Source organism: Equus caballus, chromosome 10, assembly GCF_041296265.1.
Source record: "Equus caballus isolate H_3958 breed thoroughbred chromosome 10, TB-T2T, whole genome shotgun sequence".
Lineage (NCBI taxonomy): Eukaryota > Metazoa > Chordata > Mammalia > Perissodactyla > Equidae > Equus > Equus caballus.
The window spans coordinates 20,959,520-20,969,872 of record NC_091693.1 but is presented as its reverse complement, the minus strand read 5'-3'; the positions used below and the strand labels follow the sequence as shown (position 1 = coordinate 20,969,872).

The window sequence follows — 10,353 nt, the reverse complement described above, 5'->3', positions numbered from 1 at the left end:
CGGAGCAATGCATCTTGGGAGTGGTAGGCAGAGTGCGAGAGGGGGCCGCAAGGCTTGCGGGGAGTTGTAGGCCACGCTGGCCCAGGAGTCACAAGGGCCTCAGGCGGAGCTGTTGCATGGGGTTCTGGGAGCCGTAGGCAAGACAGCCCCAAAGGCCTTGTGGGAGTCGTAGTCTTCGGAGCCACTTCCGTCCCAGGCTTCCGCGGGTTAAGCAGCGTGGACGTCCCAGCGTCGCCTTCTACCCAGGTGAGCATTTCCTCCCGCGGCGGGTCGGTCCGAGGGCGCCCGCTCTTTGTTGCGGTGCTGTGTGAGGGTTGAGGGTCTCTCTGGGGGTGGTGACCGTCACGTCTGTGATTTCCCAACACCTGTATCCCAGAGGCCTTCAGGCCAGGATCCTCACTTTGGACACTGGTCCGACCTCTTGCCTGCCCACTCCCCACCCCCAGACCGGGATTCGACCATCTCCCTGCCCCCGCCTCCAGTTGGGGACGGTCAGGAGGCCCCAACTCTGCCCTAGAACCTGTGTCCTGATAGAAAGATGTCACACGCTATCCACCCTTCTGACAAGCATCCCAGGGGTCGGCATCCCGTCCTCCGGCAGTATTTATTATTCCCTCATGCTACAGATATCTACTGAGCGCCAACTCTGTGCCAAGCTCTGTGTCAGCTGGGAGGAGACAGTGGTGGACGAGGCCGACCCAGTCCCCGCCTTTAGGGAGCTCACAGGACAGCAGGGGAGATAGGCCTGTCACCATGACAGGTAGAGTCGTGGTCAGGCTGCGATGGAGACGAGGAGGCGCTTGACCCAGCCTGGGGTCCATGACGTCTTCAGGGGAAGACGCTTAAGCACTTCAAACCTGACATGCCCAAATGGAATTCCCGGTGCCCCCCTTCCCCCCCCCGAAGGAATGCCCCCACCATCCTCCCAGGTGCTCTGTCCAAAACCTGCAAATCATTCCTTGTTCCTCTTTTCTCATTACCCAGCCCTCCAACCCAATCCACGTCTTGTGCAAGTCCTATAGACTCTACCTTCAAAATGATCCAGAATTCCACCATTTCTTCCCCCTCCCACTGCCCCCACCGCTGTCCAGGCCACCATCATCTCTCACTGACTATTGCCATAGCTCCTTCCGTGGCCGGCCTGCCTCTGCCCCTGCCGCCGGCAGTCTCTTCCCCATACAGCAGCCAAAAGGATCCTTTTAAAACCTAAGTCAGATCATATCCCTTGTCTGCTCAGAACCCTCCCATGGCTCCCATCTCCTCTGAATAAAATTAACACTCCATATCATGGCCTATGAGTGTCTGATAACCTGCACAGACTCATCTCCTGCTGGGTCTTCCTCCTTCGGGAGGTGGACTCCCAGTCCGGGGTGACTGTAAATGGGGGGGAGAGGAGAGATGAGTTCAGGGTGATCGGGTCCCTTCCTGCTGGGGAGCTGGGTGGAAGGTCGTGGTGTTTTTAGGAGACAAGGAACAGCTGGGCAAGAGCAGGTTTCTGCTGGTGGAGGTGGGCAGCAGTGGGTGGGATGCTGGTCAGTTTTGACACTTGGGATCTGAGAGAAGGACCAGCCGGGTTCCTCACTGGGGCATTTGGAGGACCAGCTGGGTGGACCTCACGATTCAGAGTCACCTACAAGGAGAGTGAGCTGGGCAGGACCTGGGGACCAGGAAGAGAACTCTCCAAAAGAGACTGCAGACTTGGCAGGAGAAAAGCCAGGAGGGAAGAGGGACGATTAAGTCAAAAGCCAGAGGGAGAAAAGATTTCGAGGGGCGCTGCTCAGCTGTGACAGCTCATGGGCCCTGAAGGCTGCTTGCTGGGCCCAGTGATGGGGGAGCACCCTGGGCAGAGGGAAGGGCCAGTGCAAACTCCTGCAGACTCGAGGGTTCCTGGGGTGTTTGAGAGTAGACGCCTGCATGGCTGAGGGAGAGTGGGGAAAGGGAGCCAGATTGCATAGGGCCTCACAGACCCTTAGCTTTTCCTAAAGTGAGAGGAGACGCATGGGAGGATGTGGAGAAGACAGGGCCGGATCCTGCTGGCTTTGTGGAGAATAGTGGCGGGTGGGGGGGTGGGGGGGTTGAGGCAGGGAGACCACTGAGGAGCCTCCTGCCATATTCCAGGAGAGAGATGGTGAGTCAGATGAGGGTGGCAGCCGTGGAGACCGTGAGAAGTGTTGGCTTCTGGGTCTCTTTGGAAGCTACAGTCACACAGGATTTGCTGCATTCCAGTGGGGTACTTCGGGTCTGAGATCTGAGGATGTCCCAGGCCATGCCTCCTCAGTGGGCATTTGGAGGAAAGGTCGGGACTCGACGTTGCCACTTGGGGTCACTGACAGGGAGAGTGAGAAGAGGAGAGAGAATGGGCAGTCTGGGGTCCTGGACCCCAAGGCTTCCAGCCTGAGCACCCTGAAGGATAGGGCTTCCTTTCACTGCAGGAGAAGCAGGTTTGGGAAGAGGAATCAGGAACCTGGGTTTTGAGATGCCCATTAGACATCTGAGTGGCACTGGCCCCTGCCCTCAGGAAGTGACAGACAGTAAACATAAAGTCACAGAAAATGATTCCACACATTTTGGTGAATCCTAGAAGCAGGGTGACCTGCTCAGAGGCTGGAGGCGATGGTGGGTTGGGGAGGGGACTGAGCCTGGTGGGTTTTTATGGGTTCACCAGGCAGGTGGGACCAAGGAGCGTGTGGCTGGAGGGTTGGAGTTTTGGCTGAGTGAGCTGGGATGACATAGGAGGCAGGGAACAGAAAGGGGCCAAGGATGGGCTGATCCGTGTCTTGATGAGGCCACAGAAGCTTGCGGGAGATTCTGACTCCAGAGGAGAGTTGAGTCCACGGATGGAGGCCCACACTCCCCCACCCCCACCCCTAAATCAGAAGCAAGTCCAGTTGGTCTCCTGGAGACGGTGATCTCAGAGGATGCAGTGGGGACCCATTCCTGGAGACACTATCCCAGCCCCACAAAGTAAAAAGATCCACAAAGATCCAGTTGGTCTTTGCCCCTCGACCCCCTTCTGCTAACAGAGCTGCAGTCCCCTGGACTCCCTCTGTCCTTAGATCACTGACCCCTCCCAAGCTCTGTGAACAGCCCTGGAGGCCCAAGTCAGTGATCTCACCCTGTCCCTCTAATAAGGGCTGTAAGAGGGGTGGCCTCCCTGGAGCTTGTGAAAACTGGTCCTTCATACGCACCCCCATCCCTCTAAACAGGATCCAACCTAATTCTGGGTATGACTTACTTATCTCTCCGTCTCTTTCCCCCGAAATTAACTCCATAGGCTTCTTCTCTTCTTGGTGTGTAACGAGTGCAATCCAAGAAGCCTTCCTGGAGGCAACAGCCTCCTTAAGCCAGAACATATATCTAGCCAACCCCCCCCCCCGCAAGAAGCTTAGTGCACCCGCACACACCTGGCCCTGGGTTTGTTTCAGGCAGGGGCGCTATCCAGGCAGCCTCCCAGGAGGCAACGAGCCCTCAATCTGGAATCCACATGTAACCCACTTCCTCTCTCTCCCCGTCCAGGAGAAGCCTACCTCTCCTGCCCCGCTCGGACCCCGCGATGCCAGCCCCGCAGTGCGCCACCTGCCACAAGGCGCGCGCCGCCCTCCGCCGCCCGCGCTCGGGCCGCGCGCTGTGCGGCGCCTGCTTCTGCGCCGCCTTCGAGGCCGAGGTGCTGCACACGGTGGTCGCGGGCCGCCTGCTGCCGCCCGGGGCCGTGGTGGCCGTGGGCGCCTCGGGCGGCAAGGACTCCACGGTGCTGGCGCACGTGCTGCAGGTGCTGGCGCCGCGCCTGGGCATCTCGCTGCGCCTGGTGGCCGTGGACGAGGGCATTGGCGGCTACCGGGACGCGGCGCTGGCGGCCGTGCGGCGCCAGGCGGCGCGCTGGGAGCTCCCGCTCACCGTCGTGGCCTACGCAGACCTCTTCGGGGGCTGGACGATGGACGCCGTGGCCCGCAGCACGGCCGGCTCCGGCCGCAGCCGCGCCTGCTGCACCTTCTGCGGGGTGCTGCGGCGCCGGGCGCTGGAGGAGGGGGCGCGCCTCGTGGGAGCCACGCACATCGTGACTGGTGAGCGCAGGCGCGCAGCGGGACCGGCGGGATGGGGGTGGCAGGGAGCCGGGCGCATGCACGGGCGAGGGGGCGAGCCGTGAAAGGGGGCTGGGGCGCGTGCCCGAGAGATGGTGAAGGAGAACCTGGGTGTGCCCTGGGTGGAGGGTCTCAGGGAGGAGCAGGTGTGCGTGCCCACTGAAGGCTCATGGGCTCAGTGTGTGTGCGCCCCTGGGATGGGCGTGGTAAGCTTCTGAGTCACTGCGGTCATCTTGGTCAGCACACTGGCGAGGAAGGGTGGAGGGGTACTCCCTAGGGGCTGGGGCTGGGGTTCTCTGCGGGTTTTTTTTTTTTTTTAATTTTAATTTTAATTTTTATAGCAGTAACATTGGATTATAACATTATATAACTTTCAGATGTGCATCATAATATATTTCAAATTCTGTGTAGATTTCATCATGTTCACCACCCAAAGACTAATTACAATCCATCACCACAAACATGTGTCTGCAATCACCCGTTCTCCCTCCTCCCTTCCCCCTTCCCCTCTGGTAACCACCAATCCAATCTCTGTTGCTATGTGTTTGTTTGTCGTTGTTTTTATCTTCTACTTATGAGTGAGATCATATGGTATTTGACTTTCTCCCTCTGACTTATTTCACTCAGCATAATACCGTCAAGGTCCATCCATGTTGTCACAAATGGGTGGATTTCATCATTTCTTATGGCTGAGTAGTATCCCGTTGTGTATATATACCACATCTTCTTTATCCATTCATCCCTTGGTGGGCACCTAGATTGCTTCCAAGTCTTGGCTATTGTGAATAATGCTGCAATGAACATAGGGGTGCATGTGTCTTTATGCATTTGTGTTTTCAAGTTCTTTGCATAAATACCGAGCAGTGAGGTAGCTGGATCATATGGTAGATCTAGTCTTAATTTTCTGAGGAAACTCCATACTGCTTTCCATAGTGGCTGCACCAGTTGGCGCTCCCAACAGCAGTGTACAAGGGTTCCCTTCTCTCCACAGCCTCTCCAACACTGGTTGTTTCCTGTCTTGTTAATTACAGCCATTCTGACAGGAGTGAGGTGATACCTCATTGTAGTTTTGATTTGCATTTCCCTGGTAGCTAATGATGTTGAACATGTTTTCATGTACCTCTTGGCCATCATATGTCTTCTTTGGAGAAATCTCTCTTCAGATCTTTTGCCCGTTTTTTAATTGGGTTGTTGGTTTTCTGTTGTTGAGATTGTTCCCTGCATTTTTAAGAAAATGACAGTCTTTGTGTTCCATTCACAAAAGAAGGGGTGTGAAGGGCTATCCCCCATCAGAAACCATCGATAGTCTGAAATGCACGGTGTCTTTTAATTCCTTTTCTCTGTCGGCTTTTCCTCTCTGATAACTCTCTTACTCTGTCCCAACCGTTACTTCAACAAATAATTACTGACCATGTACTATGTACCAGACGCGAGCCACGTAGCCACGAGCAGACGACCTAACCTCGGTTTCCTCTTCTGTGGAATGGGGTTGTTAGTAATGTCTAGGTCCTGGTGTTGTTGGGAATTAGATGAGTTATGTGTGAAGCCCTCAGAGACTGGAAAACAGTAAACATTATACAAATGTTTGCCCTTATGATGATGCACAAGACAGACGTCTCTGCACCTGCTGATTTCTGACATACTTAATTATAACCCAAGTGCTACTAAGGAAAGTTGCACAGATTTTGCAAGTTTGTAATAGGAGGACCTAGTGAAGGGAGAAAGGTGGGGATTGAGGAAGCGTCTCCTGAGTGAGCTGAGCCCTGAAGGCTGCGTGGGTGACACGTGAAGGATGAATCAGGGGTGGGAGAGGTGTTCTGCGCAGAGGAAACAGCTCATGCAAAGGCCCTGAGGAGGAGAAGCAGGGCCAGTTTGGGAAGCCCTAGGACGACCAGTGTTTTGCTATTAGACTCAAGTATAAGACGACAAGATGTGGAATAGGTAGAGATTTCGCTTAAATTTTGTGGTGACCGTTGTGTAAATATTCCCTCACTTTCTCCCTGGTCTTTCTAAACACCGGGATCTGCATCCCCAGAGACACTTGTGTCAGCTCACTGGAGACTCTCCATTAAATGCCATCGTGACTGCTCCTGTGCAGTCTGAAGGACCCTCTTAACTGAGGCTGCAGAGATCTTTGTAGCTGAAGCACTTTTCTCACTAGGTGAAAGGGCGGCTAGCACAGGGCCTGGTTTGCAATAAGTGGGTGGAAACTGAGGGCACCCCCAAGCTGCTCCACGGAGCCTGTGTGTGTCCCCTCTCGTTTCTCGGTGTGTCCACCTTGAGCCTCCACCTGGCTGCCCCACGGCGCCCCGGGGTCTCCATGGCCCTGTCTCGTCCTCCCCGCCGTTCCCCACGCCCCCTCCCCACCTCCCTGGGTCCTGACTGCACCACGGGGACCCAGGTCTCCAAGACCTGCACCCCTTGCGCCGGCCTGCTCCCTGTCTCTCTCTGGGTCCTGGCCGCCCCACAGTATTCGGAAGGAGGGGTCTCCGTGGCCGGGTCACCCACTCGGTGCACACCACTCGCCACGCCTCCTCCCCTTGCCCCCGGGTCTCCCCGACCAACAGCACCCACCTCCTCGCCCCCGCCTGACCTGCTCCCATCTCTCCCCCGCCAGGCCACAACGCCGACGACATGGCGGAGACCGTGCTCATGAACTTCCTGCGGGGCGACGCGGCGCGGCTGGCCCGGGGCGGGGGCCTGGGCTCGCCGGGCGAGGGGGGCGCCCTGCCGCGCTGCCGCCCGCTGCAGCTGGCCTCGCAGAAGGAGGTGGTGCTGTACGCGCACTTCCGCCGCCTCGACTACTTCTCCGAGGAGTGCGTCTACGCGCCCGAGGCCTTCCGCGGCCACGCGCGCCACCTGCTCAAGCTCCTGGAGGCGGCGCGGCCGTCGGCGGTGCTGGACCTCGTGCACTCGGCCGAGCGCCTGGCACTGGCCCCGGCCGCGCGGCCCCCGGCCCCCGGCACCTGCTCCCGCTGCGGGGCGCTGGCCAGCCGCGCGCTCTGCCAGGCCTGCGCGCTCCTGGACGGCCTCAACCGCGGCCGGCCGCGCCTGGCCATCGGCAAGGGCCGCCGGGGGCTGGACGAGGCGGGGCCGCCGCGGGACGGGGAGCCGGAGCGGGCCCCTGCCCCGGACGCCGTGCCTGCCTTCTAGGGACTCGGGTTCTCGGCCGGGATGCGCCGCCCCGGAGCGCGGGGCTGCCTGTGAATGACACTGTGAATAAACTCGGTTACCTTCTCCCGCCGGGAGCTTCGGTTTGAGGTGGGGTGGGGGTGGGGGAGCGGGAGACAGAACGGGTGACCTGTGACCCTACAGAAGCTGGGGGCCTGGACTCCCGGGTCTGAGGGAGGAGGGGCTGGGTGCTGGACTCCTGGGTCTGAGAGAGGAGAGGCCCAGGGCCCGGACCCCTGGGTCTGAGGGAGGAGGGTCGCTGGGGCTGGACTCCTGGGTCTGAGGGAGGAGAGGCCCAGGGCCCAGACCCCTGGGTCTGAGGGAGGAGAGGCCCAGGGCCCGGACCCCTGGGTCTGAGGGAGGAGAGGCCCAGGGCCTGGACTCCTGGGTCTGAGGGAGGAGGGTCGCTGGGGCTGGACTCCCGAGTCTGAGGGAGGAGGGGGCTGGGGGCCCAGACTCCTGGGTCTCCGAGGCAGGTAGTGAACAGGTTTCCATTCCTGAGTCAGGGGCAATTCGGAGGCTGCTGCCCCGTTCCTCCGCCGGTTCTGGGCATGCGCAGACAGCCCCAACCCACCCCGAGCATCTACCATGTGGATGCTCAGACCAGATGGGCCCTCGTTGTGTGCAGTAATCGTGGTGCTTCTCTTCCAGGGCTGCACATCCTGCGGGTGCTGCGCCGTCTTATTTCATCGCATTGCGATCTCCTTGGTTGTAGCCTGAGGCCCCGGTAACTGGCCTGAGTCACTTAGCTGGAGAGGGACCGAACTAGGGGCTCACACCCGGGTCTGCCTGGGTCTTCAAGACTCTGGAATCATGCCCCACCCCCACCTGAATCTCCTCCAGTGTCTCTGTGTGATGGGTGAGGGGCAGCTGGGTGGGCTCCCCACACCTCGGATTCTGGGAGAAGAGCTGGGTGACCTGAGTTGGTGACTTAACCTCTCTGGCTTCCATTTCCTCCTCTGAAAATGGAATCAAAGCCCCCCATCAAAGCTCTGTCGTGAGGATTCGATAACGCGCTCAATAAATGGTGTCCGACTGGGTAGTCATGCTAAGGTTTGGCCGCCAGGGGGCTCTGGGTTTCAGAGTTGCTGCCCTGCCGGTCCAAGCAGGTGTAGGGCCCAGAAGCTTTCAGCCTGAGCCCTGGAGAGACTTGTGTTCTCATTCCCACCTCCAGGCTTTGCTGGGCTGGTGCCTTGTCAGGAATGCCCTCCGGTCCCATCTTCCTGATCAAATCCTCCAGGGTCCTCCTAGAAGCCTCGCTGATTCTCTCCACCCACCACGACTAGCCCAGGACGGAGGATTCTCCCAAACCCCAGCCCCGTGCTGCCCTCATGTCTGGCCATCCACACTCTTTGGGTCTCATTTTTCCTAATTCGATTGGGCTGGAGAGTAGGGGCCAGATGCCCCGCCTCCACTGCAAGTTAATTGAGTATTTGGTTAATTATTCATTCAACAAACGTTCATCGAGTGCCTCGTCTGTGACCCGTGTGCCTGGTGCTAGAATTTCCTCCAGGTGCTAGGAATCCCGCAGTGCCCAAAAGACGGAAGCTGCAGCCCTCAGGATATTCATGGTCTGGGAGAAACAGACCAGAAGCAAATATATAACGTCAGGTAGTGACTAATGCAACAAATAAAAATGAAGCAGGATGGCAAGAGGGAGATGGCAAGAGTCAGTTTCCAGAGGGGTCAGCGTGGGGCCTCTTGGAGGAGGTGGTGTTTGAGCCCAGACCTGAGTAAAGCGAAGGGACGAATCATAAAGCCGTCTCAAGGCAGAGGTTTCCAGGCAGCGGGAACTGCCCACGCAAAAGCCAGAAGGTGGGAATAAGCCTGGTGAATGCAGGGAACAGCAAGGAACTGTGTCCAGAACAGAGTGGGCAGGAAGAAGAACAGCAAGAGATGAGGCGGTAGCCAGGGGCGCGTCATGCCGGGTCCTGTAGAGGCCAGAAGGACTTTGATTTATTCTGAGAGTGATCGCGAATCATTGGAGGGCTTTCCACCAAAAGAGGTCAAGATCCGATTTCCATTTTCTAAAAAAAAAAAAATCACACCAGCTGCAGTAAAGAGAGCGGGCTGCAGGGGGCGCAAGATGATCAAGGTCAATTGGGACGATGCTTCTGTGCCAGGCAAACGTTCCTCCCCCGTCAGCTCAGGGATGCGATTGATGGGGTGTGATTTCCTATTTTACGAAGGATAATCATGTGGCTCAGAGAGGGGAAGTGACTTGCCCAAGGTCACACAGCAGCAAGTCGGGGAAGAAGCTGGGGCTCTTGACCCTTTTGCTAATGCCGCCTGCTCGAAGCCAGGGGACCTGGGTCCTTGTTGCAGGTCAACCACTGCCTCACCAAGGGACGTTTTCTCTTCTGTTCAACCGAGTTTTTCCCTCCACACCAGGAGGTGGACTGCTGGTTAAATTTCTGTCATGATTTAGAGCAACGCTATCGAATAAAAATACAACGTGCGCCCTCGATGAGATTTTAAATTTTCTAATAGCCTTATTTTTAAAAGGGGAGGAAAACGGGTGAAATTGTAATCACATTTTTGACCCACAATATTGATTCTAACCTGTAATGAGTATTTTCCAAAAACCGAGATATTTTACATTGCTTTTCTCTCTTTTTTGTACTGAGTTTTCGCAATCCAGTGCGTGTGTTAACACTGTCGGCGTATCTGGATTCAAAGTCAGTCGCCGCGTGCGACAAAGTCAGGATCCCACGTGGGAGCCGGGGAGATGCTGTGCTCAGCCTTGGCCACAAGAGGTCACTGTGCCCACGCCTGGGCATCGCGTGGGCTCTGCTGGCAAAGCGCGGTCTCCTGCCCGGAGCTCCGCTCTCTGCGGCCCCCGCCTCCCCGGTCCCCCCGGGTCTCAGCCAGCCTCCCAGGGCGGGAGACACAGTCTGGCAGAAGCCTTAAGTTCCCCCTGTGAACACTGGAAACCTTCCTTGACCTCAAGCCCCGTGCGTTCATCCATTCATCCATTCACTCTGCAAATATTTATTGAGCACTTATTTCGTGACAGCAGCAAAAGAAACAAAATCCTGCCCTCATGGGAGAGGCCAAAAAAGAAAAGAGAGAAAGAAGTAGGATATAGAGTGTGTCAGATGGT

General features: G+C 57.3%; 1 protein-coding gene across 1 annotated transcript; it reads left to right on the top strand.

Moving 5' to 3' along the window:
• The first annotated feature begins 40 nt into the window (after positions 1-40).
• Positions 41-9,717, top strand: CTU1 (cytosolic thiouridylase subunit 1). Its single transcript, XM_070224791.1, has 3 exons — positions 41-246; positions 3,517-4,061; positions 6,697-9,717. The coding sequence occupies exons 2-3, from the start codon at positions 3,554-3,556 to the stop codon at positions 7,230-7,232; spliced, it is 1,044 nt and encodes a 347-aa protein (XP_070080892.1). The 5' UTR covers positions 41-246; positions 3,517-3,553; the 3' UTR covers positions 7,233-9,717.
• Positions 9,718-10,353: the final 636 nt, after the last annotated feature.